This window comes from Empidonax traillii, unplaced genomic scaffold (genome assembly GCF_003031625.1).
Source record: "Empidonax traillii isolate 1590-97213 ecotype Southwest subspecies unplaced genomic scaffold, ASM303162v1 scaffold587:size399798, whole genome shotgun sequence".
Lineage (NCBI taxonomy): Eukaryota > Metazoa > Chordata > Aves > Passeriformes > Tyrannidae > Empidonax > Empidonax traillii.
Window position 1 is genome coordinate 160,356 of NW_020955780.1, and position 23,394 is coordinate 183,749.

Below are 23,394 nucleotides of genomic sequence, written 5' to 3' on the forward strand. Positions count from 1 at the left end.
TTAATAAAAACGGGAACGGTCACCACTTGGTTGCTTGAACAGTTACTGGGAGAACCCATCCCTGTGTCATTAACCATTTCATGCTTTGCTACCATAATGGAGATTTAATTAGGTTGCTGTTGAATTAATTGCCTGTATGGTTTGCTTTTCCCAAGCAGAAATCTGGAAGACTTTAGCAAATTATGGAGGCTTGAATTTGCCCGATTTCCTGCAGAAAGTGGGGTCAATAGGTCTCAGACTGTAGACACACTCTTCAGGCAGGCAGCAGGGGGTTGGCTCTTAATGGCACTTGAGAGATGCTTAATTGCCTTTTTGAAATGCTTTTCTCAAACGAGAGGCATGGTTCTCCCATCCATTAGTGTGTGTCTACAGGCTTTTCCCTCCTTCCATCGTCCTTTAGTAGGTGCATGAGCAAAACCACCCCAAAAGTTGACTTATTTTTCCTGAGTTATGACCAGCAGGGGAGAATTTTCATGCCTTTCTGAAAGTAGTAATAGTTGGGATTTAAATAATGTACCTAAAACTTAAGTTTTTAAGAGAAAGCATGACCATTTTAGGTACATATGCATGTGCTTGTATATGAATTTTTTTCTGTAAGTACCTAAAATAGTCTTAGATGATGGAAAAGGAATAATCCTTTTCAAAGGATATTATAGCAAGCAATTTGTTAGGAAGTGCTGTGGACAGAGAAAAAGTTTCTAGAAAAACTTCAAATGGGAGCCATTAATCAAGGTAGCAATTCTCACCCATAAGTAATAAATAAAACATTGTCTGTAGGTTGCTCTACCAGTTATTTCTTCTTGTAGGCAGAAACATAAAATTTTCTTGGTATTCTGATTATGATGTTTAACCGCTGTTTCTAAAAGTTGTTTTAAGAAGCTGCTTGACATTACCAGGGTCATTTGGATAATAGCAGTCTTGGGGTGGGGGTTGTGTGGAAAAAAGTCTGTAATAAAGCTTTAATGAGGTGGATTACACTCTGGTAACATTTAGATTGTGATTTGCTGCAGGAATTGAAGGTGCAGCTAAATGAGAGGGCGGTCTCTGTCTGCCACCAGTCATCTTGCACAATTAGCAAAGTATGGACAAAAGCTTTCATTTTGGAAAACGTAATAATCTGAAAGCAGATTTGTCTCTGTACATATGAGTTGCTGAAGTAATGAATGGATATTTTCTGAATCACTGACTGTAGTCCTCTGCTATCACAGGTAGCCATGGCTCTTTTCATGAACCCAAGTTCCATATTGTACTGTTACTTTTTCTACATTATCTTATTACTCCTGTTGGATAAAAACTAGAGCTTCATGTTTTCCATTAGGAACCTCACAAACAGTCTAAGTTGAATGCAGCTTGTACCAGACCTGATAAAGTATGTGTAGCTGAAGGCCAGTCTGTCTTTCCAACTATTTCAGGAAGTCTGAACATATTGGTCCTAGTGACAGATCCTTGCCTGGAACATACCCTTAGACCATCCTGGACAAAACAGTGTGCCAATGCTGTGCTTAACTTTCCCACCTCACATATTTATCCTTACTTCAATTTTGATTTGTTCATACAAGCAAATCAGATTCACATCATATTTTTTTCTCCGTTGCCAAAATGGTCAAAATATTATTATGTCATTGAGTTAACAGGCTCTCTATTCTCCTCGACCTTGAAGTTATTCTAGTTAGAGGTGTCTAACTATTAAACGTGAGGAAAGGGATTTTTGGGTGTATAAAGTAACTGTAGACTGAATAGCGAAACAGAAAATTGCAAAGTTTTACTTCCTGCAAATAAGAGCTCATAGCTTTGAATCTGTAACACTTTCTTTCTTCCTGATACAAGCAAGCTTATGGTATGAGTTTAGCTGGAGGTTTTCACAGTATTTCTGTAAACTGCTGGCAGTTACTAACCTCTTCTGAGTGTTTGTAGGTTTTACAGGCTAGGATTCAAAGCATCCCTGCAAAACAGCGTCACTCAGTTTGTGCTTTCCCAACTCCCCTTTTCACCTCATCCCAAAGGGTCTGATTTTTCCCTTTGCTTCTCAGTCCGACCCCAGCTTGGAATGTCAGTTGGACTGGAAGAGTCGAGTCTAAAATGCTGGTGCTCTCATTCTTGTCAAATGGTCCCTCCATGCTTCCTCCCCCACGCTGTCGGCTCCAAAGGAGGTTGGCACATTTAGTGAGAATTTAGCTGTCTGTCTTCTCTTTTGCCAGCTGGGCTGGCTTCCTTATGCTGAGTGTGTATTGAAGTAAGACCTTTAAAGTCTTAAAAGGGAAGCCCAAGTTAAAATTCACAAGAAGCAGATATATCTCTGAAATTCATCTTTGCATCTCATGCCTTGTTGTGGTTTTTTTTGGTTTTTGTTGTTGTTGTTGTTGTTTTAATATAATAGATTGGGGTTTTCCACCATTGAACAAACTCAGCTTTTTATATAAATATAGGTGTCTTGAAATAAAGATTAGTAACTGAGAATTGAGTCATGCCAGCTGGATTTAGAATTCACCTTGATTTTCTTTTTCCACACATCTATCTGCCTTTTCCACTTTATTTTTTACCTAAACCCCTACTTCTTTTCAATGTTAAAACTAGGCAAAAATGAAAATTGAATTAAGAAAGAGATTGGAATAAAGGTTTTGAGAAATTTCTAAAGTCCACTGTTGCCAGAATTGGAGACTCAACCTGCCTGGTCTGAGCAAATTCCAAGTCTGACAATTTGGTCCTAGCTATATAAATTACTACCTACTGTGAAAAGTCACTTTAATCAAATTGTTTTTCTGTTTTCTTATTTTCCTTCACAGAAATGGAGCAGTGTGAGCAACCCACTCTTCCTTCCACTGATCCCACCTCAGTCCCAAGGTTTCACAGCTGTAGTTCTGACCTATGACCGAGTGGAGAGCCTTTTTCGAGTCATCACAGAGGTGTCTAAAGTGCCTAGTCTATCGAAATTGTTGGTAGTCTGGAACAACCAGAATAAGAATCCACCAGAAGGTAAGACCTCATGGTAGGTGTGGTGGAGGAAGGTGAAACGGGGCATAGCATGTCTATTTGCACCTGTTGCAGAATGACCTCTCTTCTACTCTATTAATATTTGAGGAGTATTTCATGGGTCTTTCAAAACAAAACATTTGGATTTTTTTGTGGCAATGCTTTTGAAAGTGAAATGAGAAAAGCCAAAGTAGATGACAAGAAAAAAGTGTACCAGTGGTTGTGCTGCTAACTTCTGAATCTAAAGTAACAAATACAATAGTTACAGAAACATTTCTGTCCTTAACTTTTTTGAGGGGAGTGATAAGAAGAGGCCTATCTTTGATTGTCAATACTTGGTTTTATTTCTCTGTAGACAGTCTCTTGTCACAGTGTACATACCACTGCTGCTGGACTGTTTTCTACAAAAAATGTGGTTCAAAGCAGCAAAGTAGTTAAAATGCTTGGAGCTATGAAATAAGTGCATATTTTGACAGGTGAAATGAAAATGTGGGACATGTTGGGTGTCATAAAAGAAATTCCCATACCACCAGAATATCTTGTGAAAATGCTACTCCTTGCTCAGTAAGACTGTGCTGTCTTAAAATGTTTCTGTTACCAACATGTATGATATACTATGATGCTCTTTATAGTGTTTGAGTGAGTCTGGTGACATCTGCATGATATAATAATTTTTTTGAATTCATGGTTATTTTAAAATGAGAGCACATTCATGGACATTTTCCCAAATTATCTAAATGTGTAGATTTTTGGAAGAAGATTTAGTTTCAAAGATATATTAATGACTCCAATGTGAACTTAGTGCTGTAAACTTCTCAATTAATTTGTTAAAGTTTCAGTAGCTGAGGTGTGCTTTGTCAGTCTGGCATACTGTGTATTGTATTCCCTCATGCCAGGACATCAGTCTCAGGCTGACCTCAGAGCTTACTGCCTACATTTTCAAACCCAAGATCCTAATCCCATGTTTTTCTGACTCCTTCTGTGCAATGCCACTGCATGTTCCATGGCTGCTCTACGTTTGACCAACTTCCTTCTTTCCCAGCCCTGGCCCACCTGCCTCATGAGAACATGCTGCTTCTGATCTTCTCTCAGGTCCTCAGCTGGAAACATAAATCCTGACTTTGCTGAAATCCATTAGGAAATCACCATGAAGTAAATGGGAGGCATTGCCCTGTGTAAAGGAAGGTACCTAGGCTTGGCCTTTGGTAATCCTCTCCAGTGCTAGACAGACACTCCAATGCTGCTCATTTTACTTCCATGCTTATTGTTTCCTTGGATGACCTTCTTCCAGATTCTGAACGCTAGTACTAAAATCCTGAGCGTTGTGCTGAGCAATTAGAGCCTCCTCTTGTCATTCTGGATTAAAAACTGTAGATATAGTAGCTGTATATGAGCCTGGTTCCCATATGGTGTGCATATGAATCTCTCATTCTCATCTGAAAATGTGGTGATTTTGTGGGACAAGAAATGTTGCCTTCTAGGAATACATGTTCAAAAAATGCTGTGTTGTGGATTCTTCTGTCTTCTGTAGTGTTAGGACTCCTTACTTTGTAATTCTCTTTTCAGAGGCTTCAACTGCTGCAGCATTCTACTTACTGTCCACTTAGCTATTCTGCATAGCAGCAAGATACAATGTAAAGACAAATCCCTAAAAACTCATCTCAATTTACCATTCCTAACTACTTCTCAGAGCCAAGCCATTGCTACCATTCACTTGGCTCATTTGCCATTTTGGCAACTTGCTTCAGTTTAAAGCACAGTAGTTTTATTGTTTGGTTTAAAAAGTGTTTTGTAGAACTGCTATGCTAAATACCTTTAGTTTAGTGGGTTTTTAAATGTTTTACAGCCCTTTAGAGTAAAAATTGTTGCATATAAATTGATAACAACTGGAATTTTTGCAGTAAGAAGTTCTTTTTCTAAAAGCAAAAAGGCTTAGTTCTATATTTAGTTATGTGATCACTGAATGCAGGTGGATTTGACTCAAATGAATTGTTTCCTCATTTCCCTTGAGTCTGAGATACAGAAGAGTTGAAGCAAATAGATCATTAGAACGACCTTTCTTTTAATCCATTGTATTAATCTTGAAAATTACAGTGTGTTTAATTTTTAAATTAAAACGTGTTTAACTCTGCTTCTATTACTGCTAAGTCATAAACTAGTTAAAAAAAAAATAAAAAGCCTTTGCCTGTAGAGCGTAAAATTTTGGATTCAAGAGCGCAGTTGAAAGCATAGGCAGTTTTGTCCTTGCATTAGCCTAAGCATTGCATTGAAGTGAATAACTATTTGTTTCTAGTGTCCCTTATCCCTTTATTGCTGTTACAACCATTGTAATCTCTTGGCCTATGACTAGAGAGAGGTCAGTTTGATTAAATTACCTTGTTTTATTCCAGGTCTATGCAGGGCATTCCACTTGGCTCTTCAGCCAGTCTCTCGTCTATTAGTGATCCTAATCCTAGGACTTCAAAGCTTCTGCTGTTTATAGCCTGTTAAAGCCAGGAAGTTTCTGATGGATTAGAACAAGGAATGAGTTTGAAGTTTGTAATGTGCACCACTGTCACTGGTAAAGTCTGGTTTATTACCCTACAGTAGTATCTGCACTTTTATGGCTATTCACTTTTAATTGGTTGTAGTAAAGCAGAGGTGCTTAACCTTCTAGAGCATCAAGTGCTGTATTTCTTGGTTCTTTCCATGTAAGGGACATGTTTCAGTACACAGGCAGATCTTGGCTTTTGTCTTGGAACCCTTTGTGTGTTTGTTTTGTTTTTCATGTGTAAGTGTGAGGGCTGGGTGAAGAACATCCAAATTGCTTTCCTTAGTGAGTATGTGCACTAAATTGAGAACTGGATTTAGGTTTCCTGGGATTTAGCTGGCATAGTACCACACAAGTGACGTGTGGCTGCTCCTTTCTTTCCTCTGTCAACACCAGAAAAATATTAAAACTGAAAATATCATTGTTATCAAAGCAATATGTATTGGAAATGGAAGGAATCTGCCCCTAGGAATGGAAAATTTTGAAGTACATGCAAATTCTAAAAAGTAATGTCGGCCTTTCATTTTGGAGGTTTTGTTTGTGGGTTTTTTTATTTGTGTTTTGGTGGGGTTTTGTTTTGTTTTGTTTTTAATAAATGCTATGTACTTGCAAAAATGCCTTTACATAATGAAGCTCATGACTTAGGAGGAAAACAGAATAAAAATTAAAGCCTCTACGTATTGTACAAAATTTAAGATCGCGAATCACAGAATGGGTAAGGTTGGAAGGGTTCAACCTCCCTGCTCAGACAGGGTCATCCTAAATCACATGGCACAGAATGGCATCCAGAAAAAAAAGATGCTGTACCCCTCAACAAATGCAATATTCCATAAGATAAAAACCCTTTTTTAACTTGTCCTCAGCATTTAGTAATGTGTAAGTGAAAAGATGTACTTGCAGCATGACCTGCAAATAAAGTAATGGTGATAGTTTGTCAGATGAGTGACAAGATGGAACTGGGGTCACTCTGCCATCGGTACTGATGAGCATCCCTCAGGACAGGTAAGAGGCTGTAGCTGAGCTTGGCTGCTGTGCTGTGTGGTGGTAACAGGTGGTGGGCGTGTGCAAGGTGTATGGAAACAAACTCCTTGCAAACCTAGGCCTGTCAGGACAGATGCAGCTCTGATACAACTGACAGTTTTTTTTTGTCATACTGGCTGATAAAAAAGTAAGCAGCTAAGAGGGGAATGGATTAAAGACTTGACTGAAAAGTTTTCAACCAAATAGCATATAAAAATATAAAGTTAGAGATCTACATGTATGTGGGCTAAACATGAGTAGCAATTAAAATGCTAGTTTTCCCTTTGTCTTGTGAGTTTACCAGGATCACTCTCATAACTTACTGTGTTTGAGAGCTGTCTGTGCAAGTCTGAACTTATTGTTCTGTGCTTTCTTTAGGAACAGTGAAAAGAAACAACACAAATCTGTGAGAAACACAAATGTCTTGTGCAAACATTTTGAAGTTTACAGAGTGAATTTGGTGGTAAAAATATTGAACCTTAAAGGTGAAATAGCAGAGAGAAAATATCACATACAATGATGATTCTAGTCTGGAACCTTAAAGCTTTGTAGCTTCAGCTTGTTCATCTTAAATATTCTCTGGGTTTAGGGGATGTGATCTCTTCTCTGTGTCTTCGGCTGAGTTTTGCATATTTTCTCTGCCATGCATTGTATGCAAGAAGCCCATCAATCCAGCAGTAATGTCAGTATGCCCATGACTGTGTGTATAATACTAACTAAAATACTAAAAACTTTGAAATATTACAGGGAAAAAAAGCAATTATTTTCTTTTCCTCAGTTACTCTACATCAATTAAAATAAACACTGTCGTCCAAGTGCCTGGTGTGCTGGGCATATTTGTGTAGAAATGATGGTTTTCTCCATCAGCCAAATACTTTTGTCCTTTCATTTGTATTTTTCTAAATTGCTAGTTCTGTAATTCAAGAAGATAGTCTGTGATAGAAATTTCCACCAACATGTCATCACATTTGTTTTAGACAAGTGAATAAAACATTTTGTCTACCACATCAATTGTATTAAAATGTATAAATGCATTACTGTTAGTAAATACACAACGCTGCAAATCACATGTAGTAGCTTGATTCCTTTTTATGTTCAATTTTATAAAAATTAAAAGTATATTTTAAGGAATGTGTCCTTTCTGTGTAGTTGTGTCAGTAGTGGTTCCTGGCGCTAAGTTGCTGATAAGATACAGACTATAAGGCTTATGATATTACTGAAATAATAGTATTTGTATTTCTATTTTATGCTAATAGACAACATTGATATAAACCACTGGGGATAAGGAAACTGAGTATCCTTTGGATTACTATATCTTAAGAAAGTGTTAACTTTAAAATAAAAATTTTAAGTGGCAGCTTGGTTTTTTCTGCATAGTGAGCCTTTAGTAATCAGCACTGATAGGAATATTTTTAACTTCTCTCTAAGTTTTGAATTAATTTGGCTTCTTGATGATGGACTTAATGCCATTTTCCTTGATTAGCTAGAGAACTAATTCATGATGGTTTTAGTCTCCTATAAGTCATCTTACAAATATTTTGCAATATTATTTCCTAAGAAAGCCTAGGAAGTTAGCCTAATAAGCCCATCTTCACAAAACTGGGCCCCAAATAGTGTCCTAGAAACAAATATTCTATTTTATTATATACAAGAGACATTCTGTGCATTTCTGTAGAACAATATAAATACTGTAATGTAGGTAGAAAACAACTGTTTTGGACTCTGGACAGAATTTTTCACTCAGCCATTATGGAAAGAATTCTGGTAATGAATAGAGGTAATATGCTTGATGTTGTTTCTGACAGTTTTTTTTAAACTTCAGATTCCAGGTAAGTTCTGCCATTCAGTATTAGAATTATTATGAAAAAGTACTTAGTAGGTTTCATCAAGAATGTTCAGTTAGTTGCATTCATGCAGACTACAACAGACATTTAGAATGAGCATCAGATAAGAGGTTGTACAAAAGATAGATATGAAAATTGCGTGTGACGCATGGGATTCTGTGCAGCTGTAGGTACATGCAGCATATTTAGAGATGTTTTGTGCCAGCTTATTATTGATCTTAGTCTACCTTGCACAACTTCTGGAAAGGTTTTTCTTTTTTATATTTCCAAGTAGGCTCCTTAGAAGTTTTGGAAAGTCAGAGCATTCTATGAATGAATACTCAGGCGCCAGGTTATCAGTCCTAAACAGCACACAGTGCCAAGCATGCTCTGAGTCTTGTTGCCAGAGGGCAAGTAGAAGTGTTACTCAAACCTCTTCTCTCATAATTATTTCAGTAGGAGACTTGTATACACTCCAGAGACCTTTATTTTCATAATTTACTTCTATCTTCTGATGCATCACAGAAAGTCTTCACTGATTTTTTAAAAAATAAGAGTAGTCCCCAGTCCAAACATGCATTTTTACTTTTGTATGCCTAAGGGATCTCATGCCATGATGTAAGATTTCATCTGCCTTCTTGTCTTGGGCTTCTTTTGTCCTTGTCATGCTCTGTTAAAGGATGCAGTGCCGTAAGAATAAAGCCTATGCTTTTACCTTGGTTATAACAAAGTGGTACGCTGAGAATTTCCTCCATATTTGTTTTACTGGTGCTGAGGTTTCTCAGAACTTTCAAAGCAGTATCTGAAAATTCAAAATGTGACATTACAGAAATGGCAGACCCTGTTTCTGACTTCTCTTTAAACTGCATTCCTCCTATGTAAAAAGAAAAGTACAAATACTCTTCTTTTGTGGTCCTAAATATAAACTGCCTAAATATAGGCAGTTTTAACGTTCCCCATGGATTCTAAAACTTCGGTTTCTGAAGTGACTTTGTCTTTTTTATTGACTATATATTTATTTTTGGAGTTCCTATGGCAAAGCTAAATTGCGATACTTAGATCTCTGAGTGGAGCCTGCTGACTTTTGTGATAGTTATTTTTTCCCAGACTGCTAAAGTGGCTACCCAGGTGTCATCGTGTCATGACACTTCAGTATCAAATCAGCCTCTAGGCAGCAAGTAGCCTTATGCATTTTACATGCTGCAGAGTGCTGGTGCTCTTGTGTCTTATTCAAAGTTTCTCCAAAATGCTTGCATTTTCTTTCCATTAGTTTAAAGCTAAATTCAGAAACGTTATGTTTCTCAAAGCACAAAGATTTGACAGTAACATACCCGTTGTTGGGAACTGGTAATTTTGAGTCTTTCCAAGACCTTAGTAAATCATGTGGATTTAACAGGATTTACTGACATCTGAGATGAGTGCTGATTATAGTTAGATTACATCTTCATTTTTCATACAGTTTTCATTACTTTTTCTTCTGTTACCATATTTTATGCAAGTGGCATGTCTGTTAGTAAGCTATCAAATAGTTGATTTTTCTGAAGAGCTGGAAGTTTAAAGTGTATGTGTGCTTGTTTTCCTGAATTATTATTTTTCAGTCCTAGTGACTCTTCAGTTTCTATTTTTGTTACATTATGTTCCTTTGTTGCAGTTTGGTTGTCATCTATTTTTAACATGCAGTAGACAGGAAAGGAAATAAAGCCTGAATAAAAGAGTACTTAACATGTATAAAATGTAAACTTTGTTGATGCCTATAAGTACAAATCTTTTGTATTTTTGGGATCTAGCAGACTGCTTTAAATTATTTGATACCAATACTGGGATTACATTTGTATAATTATAGGCAATTATCCAAAGGTCTTTAAGTAACTTGCAAACATTATACAGTCTCCAGTCTTTATGAGGCAGTGGTATGTGAATTTGTGAGGTACCTGTAACTGTCTTATAAATGGGCACTTGAATGTTATATGGTAAACCAGTAAGAAAGCAGTGAGTGGACTCAGGAGTACTAATTTGCAGTAAACGGTTCCAGTCACTCAGTGTTAGGACTCCTGAGGTTAGGATAACTAGTAAGCTGGAAATTTTGGAATTTCAGTGGTGTCCTACTGAGCTCGTAACACTTTAATTGGAATCAATGCTCTGAAACATTTTTATTGTGGCCCCAAGGAACTTGGTGTATCTCTCCAGATGCTGGGTGACTGTGACTTCCATTGGAGTCCATCAGTAATGGGCTTGAATCCTTCTAGCTGGATACTAATCAATATTATAAGCCACTCACGTAGTGTGTTGTTATTTGGGCTGATGCCTCATGCCTTCTAGTAGAAGGACAAGAGGTAAGTAAAACAGGACAAGAGCATGCATACGTGTGAAATACAGACCACGGTCTACAAGACCACACAGATAAAGGTAGATTTTACAGTCACTTTTTTAATCTCACAGGAGAAACCTCAGGGTAGGAAACTGAATAAAAATTTTGTCAATTAATATCACTCAGTATATCTTCTCCTTTCTGTTGGCCACCCATGCATGCCAATCCTCCTTTCTAAAGTATAGCTCCAAGAAAAACAGACTTTTGAAGACTTGCTGTGGTTTGGAAATACTGCTTTGTTTTCCCCAGTGAAGCAGTGTTTGCACTCTGGTGTCTTTAAACAGTGTGCAGCTTTGTGGGTTTTTGAGTGTTGTGTGATCTGTTAAATCTGAGAGGCACAGTGGCAATGAGGATGTGGACACTCCTTCCCAAGAGCAAGTTTTATTTTTGCACGTGGGATTGAAGCAGCTCCTCTTCTTCTCTGATACTGTCTTCCTAGTGCAACAGACTGACAGTGGGAAGAGTGCAAAACTGTCTTGGAAGCAGACCTGATTCTGGGTTATAATGGAATTGGAAATGTCTGTGCATAATTGTATTATGTTGAAACCCATTATTTTTGGTGTTGTCTGTCAGCCAGCATTCTTCAGATTCTTCTGTTGAGAACACTTCCACAGTTTGATTATATGTTGTTGTTTAAAAACGAAAACCATTTCCTCAGGTTAGGATTTCTCTTATTTTGGTCCTTACATTGGCTTTTTTACATTGACACCTATTTTAATTTCCACTTTTCATTCTCAAAACACAGAAACAACTATCTTACTTCTTTGTGCTGTTTTCTGAATTTCTGTATTTCCTCTTCATGTTCTAGTAGTTTATAATCAAACTTCCTATTCTTCTCCTCGTGACAGTCAACAATCTCACTGTGCACAGAGTTTGAGGCAGAAGGTGCTGTAAGACCATTTGGGTTGACCTGTAAGTCATGAGTCACTACATTATCTTTCTTTTCAATCCAGTGCCTTCTAACTTGAGTGCATCTTCTATAATAATAACCAGTCTTGCTGAAAGACAAGATGTACAGAACCAACTGCTATCCTTGTTAACTTCTGCCAGAGGTTAACCACTGTTACTGTTACTATTAAAAATGTCTGCCTTAGTCTTTGAATTTGCCTGGCTTCAGTTTCCTGTCATTGTTTTTTGTTATGTCTTTCTCCAGTTTGTTGAAGATACATGGCATTTTTCTTCCTGTGTAGGTACTTGTGCATGTTAATCAAATCCACTTTTTGTTCCTTCTTTTAGTAAACTGAACAAATTGATCTTCATGTTCTACCACAAGGCATTTTGTCATGACCTCAAATAACTTATGTGGTTCTTTCCTGCACCATTTTTAGTGTTTTAATATGGTTTGAAAAGTACAAACACCAGAATCGAACAGTATTTTAGCATGTGTCTGTGTACAGGTAAAATTCCTTCCTTCTGTCCCCATTTCATTCTACAGACCCATCTACATATGCAAAAATTGCATTAATCCATTTTGCCCCAGCAGCATGCTGAGAACTAATGTCCGCTCTGAGCCTTTATTCCTTTTCAGCAGCTGCTTTTAGAGGAAAACATTATCTTGGTTCTAGTGTTTAACCATGTGTCATTTTGGGTGGCAGTCTGGTTTGCGTTCAAATGCATCTAGTTTACTAAGCAGTCCAGTCATACAGACTTCACTAAGCTCTGTAAGGCCTTATTGTCCTCACTGTTTTTCTGGGCACTGTGTCGCTTGCAGATTGCACTGGCAATTCCTATGTATTTCAGGTCACTGATCAAAATTTCAGTGGCTTCAAGCCCAGTATCAGTTCTTATAGACTCCACTTACCACAGAATCATAGAATGACTGAGCTTGCAAGGTACCTTTGGAGATCATCCTGTCAAACCCTGCTCTCAAGCAGAGCCATCTCAAACTGGTTGCACAGGACCACCTCCAGATGGCTTTTGAGTATCTTTAAGAGTTAAGACTTCACTACCTCACTAGGCAACCTGTGCCAGTGCTCGGTCACTGTCACAGCAAAAAAGTGTTTCCTGATGTTCAGAGGGATCCTCTAGTGTTTGTTTGTGCTCGTTTCCTGTGGTCCTGTCATTGGGCACTAGTGAAAGGAGTCTGGCTCCATCTTATTTACACCTTCCCTTCAGGTATTTGTCCATATTGACAAGACCTTCCTTGAGCTGAACAGCTACAGATCTCTCAGCCTTTCCTCACGTAGGGGAGAGGCTCCAGTAGTACCTCCATTGCCTTCATAGTTGTTTGCTGAACTCTCTACAGTCTGCTCATGTCTCTCTTGCACTTTGGAGCCCAGAACTGGACATAGTACTCCAGGTATGGCCTCAGTATTCCTGAGTAGAGGAGAAGAATTACCACCATCAAGGTGTGTCCTTATACATACTTTCATTTGACACAGAGAACAACTTACAAATTCTCAGAGCAGTCATTTTGTATTTAACTTAATGTATTGCCCCTTATTTTTCTTACTATTGTCGTCCCCTCCATTTTGCTAGTGTAAGAAACTCAAGTGGTCATCTATCTGCTGTTTGGAAGGTACTAGACACATCTTACAATCGTCTCTTTTCCCTCTAATTTTTGTTAAAATATATGTTTATGTGATAGCTGGAAGAAACCAACATATCACGTTTGTACTTGTTTAGGTATTTGTTTACCTTTTAAATAAAATACTTTTTGAGGAATAGTTGCTTTTGGGATACATCACACTGTAGTAATGACTACTGTTAAGCTTTGTGCTAGAAAATGTATATGGTTATGTGCATTTGGAATTAATATTCAGTCTTTAGTTTTATTTCTTTTAGCTTGATGCTCTATACTTACACCTGCAGTTATACTTCATAGGAATAGAATAGGATTTTGAAAATTATGGAATATATGCTCAATCTGTTAATGTGACACTTAAGGTGCTACAGGTTAAACACATAGCAAGAAATGGAAATTATTCCCATCATAGAGTGAATTGGATCCAGTTTTGTATCTACAGGAGGTTTTCTTGCTATTTAGGTCATAATTTGACTTGTGAATTTTAATGTTTATGTAATCCAGTGCTCTATTCTACTTGTAAGGATACTGTAGTTAGAATCCATTTGTATTTATTTAGCTTAAAATTATCACTATAACTTATGACTTTGAAGATTAAAGAAATTACTGAGACACAGAATCCACTCCTTATCTGTCAGTAGTGATTAATGTTTTATTGATATAATAACATTTATTTTTTCAACATGTGATAGAACTAACATTTTTTTTCAAATTCTTTATGACCCTAGACTCGCAGTCAGTGATCGTATACTGCTACTTCAAATTATTTTAGTTGCAGTTGAGTGGAATATCTTTTCTTGCTGTGTGTCCTAAACCAATACATATTATCTCTGACTCTTTTGTGATTGTCACAGATTGCTGTTCTAGGCAAGCTATCCCCCATGTAGCTGTCCTTGAAGCTCTCTGTAGAGACCTACAGAGGGAAATGTAGCTGAACTTTTGTCTCTCACCTTCATATGCTCACGTTTGCCAAACTGAAACAGGTGTAAATTCACCACTAAGAAGGTCTTGTTTAGATTTGAAGAAAAAGGATTAGAGAGACACAAGGACAGATGGGCAGAAGTAAAGTATAATACTGAATTCTATTTCTTCTAACTTTTCCCTCTAGATTCTCTCTGGCCAAAGATTCGTGTTCCCTTGAAAGTTGTTAGGACCGCAGAAAATAAACTTAGCAACCGCTTCTTCCCCTATGATGAGATTGAAACAGAAGCAGTGTTGGCTATTGATGATGATATCATTATGCTAACCTCAGATGAACTCCAGTTTGGCTATGAGGTAAGAGAATTAATTTTTTTCCTGTCTCTTAGGCTGTCCACTTCAACATTGCATGTGTATATAAATTAGATGAACCAGTGCACAGTCTGCTGATTCCGATTGTTGCATCCCTCTTCACCATTACAGTTCAGTGCTGACTGAAATATTTTTACAGATAGTCTTTACTTTATGAAAAAACCTTCCAGATAAGAGAAGGTTTTTGGTCACTGGGATAGTAATGCCAAGAGGCTCCAGAAAATGTTGTGTAATTGGTGTAGTGGAAGCAGTCTAGAGACTGAACTACATTCTTAACAGCTCCAAACAGTTTTCAGACAAATCAGAGGTGCTAGCCAAGTTAGTGTCTTGACAGACAAGACAAGTTTCAGAGATTAAGTGTTGGGAACAGAGGAGGCCTCTTGAGGACATGCCAAAGTAAGGTGGAGTGCAATGAAAAGAGGAACTGAAAAATGTCAAGGAGGGGACACATGGATCATATGCTTTAAATGGCAAAGCTGCAGCAGCTGCTGTTGTAATGAGGGTATGGACAAAAAGAAAGTTTGTCCAAATCAGTTACCCGTTTAAATGTGTGTATTTAAAACAAACAAGCTGTATATGTAAATAAATCATAAATATTAGAAAATGTAATACCATATTTTAAAAAAGGTTTGAATTATTTAGTCACATCTGTATATGCAGTATTAAGAGCAAAACAGCACTAGGCTTTGTATTTGAGAGCTAGAACATGAAACTAGAGCTAGAACATGTTACTTAAGTGAAATTATGAAAACCACTTCTCTAAATTGACCCTGAGGTTAGCTCAGTTGTTTAGAGCCTGGTGCTAATAATACCAAGATTGTGGGTTCACTCCCTCTATGGGCCATTCAGTGATCTAGAGTTGATAATCTTTGTGGGTCACTTCCAACTCAGAATATTCTTTGATTCTGTAAATGTGATAGTTGTCTCATTTTTAGCAGTCTTTAGTGGACTTGTTAATACAAGGTGATACTTTTTAAAATATGTTGGAAGTATTTCTTCAACATGTATACATATGTGGTAAAGCATGGCTCTTTCTCCCTCTCCAGTGAAAGAGACTGTTAGCAGCTCTGTAACAAGCTTTTGGACTCCAGAAATGTCTGGTGGTGATGTAGGTATGCTGATGTAATAACAAAGATGTTAAGTAGTGGAGACAGAGGTCTAATCTATCATGTGTGTCTCCAGGAAGGAAATACTTCCCTTGCCAGGTTAAGAGTTGTGGGTTAATACATGAAGTGTGAAAGATGGAATGAAGAGAAGACAACTGAAGGAAGGGTTTTTTTGGCCACATATGCCTTCTCTCTATTTCGTTGTCTACACTGACTGTACTGCAACAGCAGAGCAATCAAGTGTTGGCAGTTCTGCAAGCTGACTTACTTTTGTCTGTATTGGTGCTTATAATTACTAGTTTTGAGGGTGATCTGATGGAGTCTAAGATGGCAGATCCATAATGTGCGTGTTTCGTAAATCCTGGCTCCTTTTGCAATTTGGTTTTCATTTTCATCGGGCTGTCTCAACGTAAATAAAGTGACTAAGTGTAAGTAGTGACTTACACAGTCACGTAGGTGACTTGGGTAAGTAGTTCCAAATGAATCACTGCTACTGGCAAAGCAGGCTTGAAGGGCTTTGAAGCAGAGATTGAAACTGCAGCTGAGTTCCAGCTGTGTCAGCCAGAAGTTGTGAGAAGCAGAACCTTGGTGTTTGTTTGCCTGAACTGTTAATTTTAACACCCTCAATGAAGAGTATCTTTAACATCACATATATTGAGTCTGATCAATCACACAGTAAAGTGATAAACAAAAATGAGGCAAAGAAAAGTTGATGTGAATTCCCATGTAGTCAGTGTGATTAGATGGCAGCTGGGACTTGCAACTCTTCATTCCCTAGGATGAAGTCCAACAGACCTAGCTGTTGGAGTGTGCTGGCTAATTTATTGGCCTTCTGGGGACGATGTGCCTTGGTTGCAGGGACTGTCTGAGTAACAGTCCTTATATTCAGTATGTAAATGTAACAGTTTGGACATAAGATTGTTTAGTCTGGCAGGCTGAAAACTATTGCTTTTGCAGTTTTTTGCATTTTAATATAAGTCCTATTCCTTTTTGACTCTGGGAATTCAGCTTACTACATAGTAATGTCAATGGAAAATTAAATTGCCTTATTGAGCAGATAGTTCAGACAAACCTATGAGTAGTTTGAATCCTTATATTTTGAATTTGGCTTCCCCCCTGTAAAATAAATTAATAGAAATGTCTTTGAATACAGAAGCATAGTGGATAATTTTATAAATACACAATTTTCCTCATATAGGGGGTGGGTGATGTAATTTCTACGCTCTGGCACAGAAATCAGGGGCTGAAGATTGATCTTTCCTGGCCCTGAGTGTCTGTGACTTGCTTGACAGGCCTGAGCTGGCTCCCAGATGTTTAAATTGTCCTCAGCCTGTAGTAATTTATTTATCTGTTTATGTGTGTAACCAGAAAAGTATCTCTCAAGCTCTTGACTCATTTGCAGGGGAATCCAGAGGGAACAGTAGCAGCATATAATGTTACTAGAAAGTTTTCTTTTAAAAGTAGGTCTGCTTCTGCTTTGGTCATATGAAGGGCTGGAAACGTGACATTCAGTAATTTTCTTTTCTCCTCCTGACATCCTTGAGACTTTACATTTAAACATGTGGCAAAACCCCCTCTGTCACAGACTTGTCTGAATGTATAGAGCAAGCCTAAAAAAAATTCAGAAAACTTTGATCTCTGTACACTTTCAGCCATAAAAAATTATAGTAACACTCAAAGTGTCAGACATTTTTTACTTGTTAAAAGTGAACTATTATGGTACAGTGATTTATGACCTTGCATAAATCTATTGGAGCAAGCAGAAAAATAGTCCCTGTGTGCTGCTGTATTAAGGTAGCAGAAGAATACTCATGACATTCTGACTTTGAAAAAAGTATTTCTGTTAAGTTACATGGTAAAATCACAGGCATGACTTGAGACACTGGAGAAAAACCTGTTAGAACTAGTTAATGTTTTTCCCACTTACCAATCTTTGTTGTTCGGAGGGAGTATCAGAGAGATCCAAGAAATGGAGCTAGTATTTAGACTATCATAATCTTAAAAAAATTAAAGCAGAACCATTGGCCATCTCTGAAGTGGTTGGTGTTTTGAGTGCAAGACTGAAAGTAAGCATTGTAACGTTCCCACCTCTGTGTCTCAGCTGGCCTTGAGGCAGATGACTTAGCATTTCCATCACCCTGAAAAGTGGGGATAACAGGTTCCAAGTATGAAGTTCATGAAGATTTCCTATCGCAAACTTATGCAGCACTTTGTCCTTTCAAAGATAAAGTATTTTTATTACAGCAATAATAGAAATGATCTAAATGGGGATTACTGCTCTGAGTCCACGTTTTTTGTTCATAAAATGTACTATCTGGTGCATTGCTAAGTTTGCATTTTTTTCTGTTGAAAACTTTTGGCCTTTTGTTAGTAGATGATCTTATTCTGTCTCAGAACTGTTTTTCAGTGCTTCATGTCTTTGGCATTCTTTTAAAAAACATCTACTCTCTGTTGAATTGCATTTTCACTAGGCTGAAATTGCCAACCAGTTCGAATGCCTTCTTCAGAAAAGTTCTTTCATGCTCATTTTGACAGTTAAAAGTTTAGTTTTCAGCATTCCTTTGTGAGGAATACTATAGCTCTTCTTAACAAAAGAATTATTCACTGCTGGCCACATTCAAAGCTCTTCTTCAAACTGATGACGTTTTACAAATTGTGTACACGTGAAGCTTCGCTTATCTTTTAATGGACTCTGTGTTTACATTTTGCTTTGTTTTTTCAGTAATAGCACAAGCCATTCCTTTGAGGACTGGGGGAGAATTAAGAGTGGAGGGGGCTCTAGGAGACAGAAGGAGTACTGATGGGTTGGGCTTTCTTTCATTTATAGAGGATAGTCAGTGTTTCATTCTTAAAATGTTGCCATGGTAGTTTTGGAAATGCTGATTAGTTTTCTGTTCATTAAATTGCTGAAGTTGCGTGTGACTTAATAGAGTCTATTAAATTTAATGCATAAATGTTTGAGAATGTTTTGTAAAAGGAAATACTTCTCTGTTCTTCTGGCTACATGGAGAATGAGTTGTTCTAATGGCATAGCAAAATAGCACAGAATAGTTGAGGTTGTAAGGCAGAAATAGCTCTGGAGAGTTGAGACTGGAGGGTGTTTTAGCTGTGCTGTTAATGTCACTTGGGGAACTTGACTTGGAAACAAAATTACTATAATTTTCTCCTATTTTTTCTTACAAGACTTTAGTGAAACTACTAAGTCGGAACTTCTGTTTGACATTTCATCTGGGAGATGCTTCGTCCAAAATATTTATCTTCAGGGTTGACTAGCAGAGTCTTTGGAATGACTTGTCTGCAAAGAAGCATACCTCCTCTTCACTTGGCAATATGTTTTCCCTTGGATGTGTCCCTTACCAGTATTAAATCAGGCCATCCTTCTTAGTCTGAGAAAGCTAATAAGATTGCTGGCTGAAATGGAATGTATTCCTAACGGACTAATAAATTATAGGCAGCCCTCAAACAAGAAAATGGACCTAAGTACAAAATAGAGAATAGTATAAGAATAATTACCACTATTTTTATTCTGAAAGCTTCCTTATAAGCAGTAGCTGTATATATTAATTTTGGCACAAAGCATATATATGGATTTGGGCAATGAGCTGGATGGAGGTACTGGGAACCTTTCCAGGAATTACCATTGAATGAGCTAGTGAAGCCAAGCTTTTCCACTGACTTTGAAAGCATTACTTTTAAAAGGAATCTTTGTTTAAAACACCTAAGTTATTTTTTAGATGCATTGAACTGACAATTTTCAGAGGCCAGAATCAGAGTAGGGTTGCGATTTAGAGTGATACAGAGAAATCTGTATGAGTAATGTGCATTATAGTTGGCTTTTATTTTACATCATTTGGACTCTTGAAGATGACGATAAGGACAAAAACTAGAAGGGATATGAATCTACAGTTCTGTGTTGAGAAGGCACTGAATCCCCTTGGGAAGCAGTAACTGACTTCAATCTGTCTTTCAGCTGCCATTTAATATGCATTCCATGTCCTCTACAAGAATTTTTAGCCCAGTACGGCGCAGATCTGTGGTGTTCTGTCAAATCCTTTGTTGAGCCTCAGTAGCTTATGTGGTGGTGCCTTCCAACATCTTAATATTCAAGTTTAAAATTAAATCATTAACTTTTTGAGTTCTGGAAAGTGAGGAATAAAATTTTGAGTGTCATACATTTAGTTTTGTGTTCTTTATTAAGTTTTTTACATCATGTCAAAATAGATATCTCAAGCCCTCTCTGGCTTGCCTGCCAAAAGTCTGTATTGTATTTATTAGCTGATGGCACCAACTTGTTAGTGTCCTATGAATTCTCTTTCTTCAATTCCAAATTATCTCTGTTGTCAAGAACCCTCTGTGTTGGAGCATTGTCATATCTAAGTACTATCCCAGTGCTTGTGCCGTAGAACTGTCTAAAAGATTGATTTCTGTATAAAATACAAGTCAAGGAATCAGAAGATCTGGTTCCCATTCTTGTTTCCTGTATGATTTCTGGCAGGTTTCCTCATCTGGACATTTGAAATAGTAACTGCTCTCATCATGGGATTCTGAAGCTGTATTAACTGACAGCAATAAAATGTGTTGAGATGTATAGATGAAAAGGTATATGGTAATGCAGAATCACAGAAGTGTAGATGCAGAAGCAGTATCTTAAAGCTGATTGTGTTATCATATTTACTATGACAAAATACTTGCATAGAATCCTTATAGTCCAGGCCTCCAATCTGGAATGCACTGACACCTAAAAAGTGCCCAAAATGATATGCTGATGAGGTGAGGTTTGCAGGATGGTGGGATTCCAGAAAACACTTTCTTTACTGTGCATTCAAGTGTGGGGTTCCTTTGTCTTTTGTACTTAGAAAAGATGTTGGCTAGTGGGATTACTGAGATACTTTTTTCTTCTTGTTGATCTTACTTACACAATGAAATTTTTTTATTTGTTGGTTTATACACTACCAACCTAAATCTGAAACTCTTGTAACCTGTATGCTGGAGAGTCAAGACTCATACTCTTCCAATAAACCTGGCAGTTATTTGGATTAAGGGACAAATTTTGAATAATAAGTCTGCAAATAATGCAGATAAATACTAACTTCATTATTGATCAGCAAAAATAAAAACTGTATTTACCAAGCAATTAGCATTTGGATCCTTCCAAATAATTATAATCCTTTCTCCCTTTTTTCCTAATGCAGAAATTGTCCACTATTTAATGTGGTCAGCAGTGTGGAGAACTGAGGTTGCATTAATGATGCCCTTCTCCTTGTTCTTGTCTACTGTATTTGATCCTGTAGTCAGCTATAAAATAACGTATGGAGTGACAAGGATGGTATCTTGATTGTATCCAGCTGTCTGGAACAAGTCGAGGGCAAAGAGGCCTTCCATGTAGCAGTAGTTCCAGCCAAGCACCCACTAAAGAATACCAGAAATATTAAAATATAAGCCTTTTTTAAGCCTGTTCCTGTCAAAGGAAGCAGGTTGGTTAGATCCAAAGCCAGCTGTGAAAGTAGTTATGTTGTAGCCATATCTGCTGAAGTTAACATCAAAAGTTTCATTTAATCATTCTTGGTTTTAGTTAGGGTTAAAATCTTTTTGAATAGTCATTTGTATTTCTCTGTAACAATTATTTTAGTCTTGCATTAGTGGCCTTTTGCTCTGGGACACAGCTTCTTTGAGCTGTAAGGTCCTTCCACAGCAAGCTTATGCTTTTTTGTACTTCTTCTTGGCAACTTTTTATTCCAAGAATTTGGACTTAGAAGAATTTAAATGATCTTTGCACCACTGTAACTCTACCCTTCCAAAGCAGATGTGTTGCGTTCACACATTTGCGTTTGCTTTCTGTGCAGGCCTGGTTAGTGGCGTGTCATATCTTTTTCTCTTCAGGTTTGGCGTGAGTTCCCTGACAGGTTGGTTGGATATCCAGGCCGCCTGCATCTTTGGGACCATGAGATGAACAAATGGAAATACGAATCAGAATGGACCAATGAAGTCTCAATGGTGCTCACTGGGGCAGCTTTTTATCACAAGGTAATACACAACTTGTACTATACTAATGTACAGTGTGAACCTTTAAAAAGAGCTGCATGTGTGTCTGCCATTGTTCCATGAGTTTTATGTGGTGCTATGATTATGGTTTTTTACAACAATCAGAGAACTGATTCAAAACTTTCCCTAAACCTCATTCAGTTTCTCTGAAAACAACTGATTTGACCCTGTATAGATAACCATTATTTACCTTCATAAACTTACAGAACTCTTGCCACTTTGCATGACGTGAAAGTACATAGCAAATTTTGCAGTGAATGTAGCTTATAAAACTAATTATAAAGAAATTTGTGTGCTGGTCAGGAAAGGAATAATTATGCAATTCAGCACCCAAAATTTATTTTCTATCTGCTGAGGTAGTCCTTGGCTGAAGGCAGTATCACAGCAGTATCACTTAGCTGCCTGCTGTTCCGTGACTGAAGTATTTAGTCTTGCAGTTACTGTATCTGTATTTAAAATTACCTTCTTTCTCTCTCCCTCTATCATGCAGTATTTCAACTATCTTTACACCTATAAAATGCCTGGAGACATTAAGAACTGGGTGGATGCTCATATGAATTGTGAAGATATTGCCATGAATTTTCTAGTAGCGAATGTCACTGGCAAATCAGTCATTAAGGTGAGACTTCTCTGCTGTTTAGCTTTACAGAATTTAAAAATGTGATGTACAGTACTTACATAAATTTATTTTGTGGGCTTCAATATATTACCTAATCTTCCTTTTTCTCTCATTTTCCCCCAGTGTGGTGTCTTGTTCTGTTTCCATAGTAAAAAAGCCCTTTTAGTAAAACTTCTATGCTAAATGGGAACACAGAATTGGTTTTTACCAGTTGTTTCTGGTGGTTATTTTAGCCATCTAGATGAGGGATGAAAAAGATAATTTAAATGACAGCTGTACATACGTGTGTGTATCTGTACATGCCCACATACATATATTTTAACTATTTGAGAGTGCTAGAGGAAAGAAATTGCCAACTGTCCACAGCTCGCTCTATCATGGCCTGACAACAGCTGATTTATAGGAATGTTAATTGCAAGAACGTTAATTGCAAGATCAGCTTTAAATGAACTTTTTATCCCTGAATTAATTTCCTGACATGTTTCGACACGTTTTCAGGTCTAGACATTCACTCTGTACATTCATTTCAAAGTGTGTCAACCTGGAATGAGATTTAGAGGCCACCAGGCGTTACTTCAATTAGCAGGGTCCATTTTCCCATCTGTCCATCATCATTTACTGGGACTGGTGGCTGCATTTCTTAGAAAAGTCTTTAGAAGATAAAGTGTGTGTTTTTGCTAGAAAAGTTTTTGAGCTGTATGAGGGCACAGCAGAGTAATTTGGCACCTCTGTGTGATTCGGAGAGTCTTGCAGAGTTTGCCAGTCAGCTATTAACTGGAGTGAGCAAAAGAGCGTCTGTTGGATTAATGTTACGGTGAAGTATGGGAAGCTATATTTCATCGCTGTTATGGCTGCAAGAACAAATGGTGTTTATACAGGGACCTTGGCAGTGAGAAAACAGTCATTAAACAGGAATTAAGGAGCTTGTCATCGCCACTTCTTTTCAGTTACAGAAGGAAAAAGCCCTCCAAGCCGTTTTTATTGGGCCCCTGTGAATTTTGCAGTCAGCTGGGCCAGATGGAGCTGAATGGAGTGGCTTTTTTTTTTTTTATACTCCCCCCCACTTTTGGAGACAGCTCAGCTTACACTGCAGGCATGTTCA

At 37.6% G+C, this 23,394-nt stretch overlaps 1 protein-coding gene across 1 annotated transcript in view; it reads left to right on the forward strand.

The window, feature by feature from the left end:
• Positions 1 to 23,394, forward strand: part of EXT2 (exostosin glycosyltransferase 2) — a 74,198-nt gene that overhangs the window by 43,244 nt on the left and 7,560 nt on the right. Inside the window, exons 9-12 of the mRNA XM_027898252.1 lie at positions 2,784 to 2,973; positions 14,344 to 14,510; positions 21,512 to 21,655; positions 22,164 to 22,292. Of these exons, the coding sequence (XP_027754053.1) occupies positions 2,784 to 2,973; positions 14,344 to 14,510; positions 21,512 to 21,655; positions 22,164 to 22,292 (630 nt within the window). The remainder of the gene's footprint in view (positions 1 to 2,783; positions 2,974 to 14,343; positions 14,511 to 21,511; positions 21,656 to 22,163; positions 22,293 to 23,394) is intronic.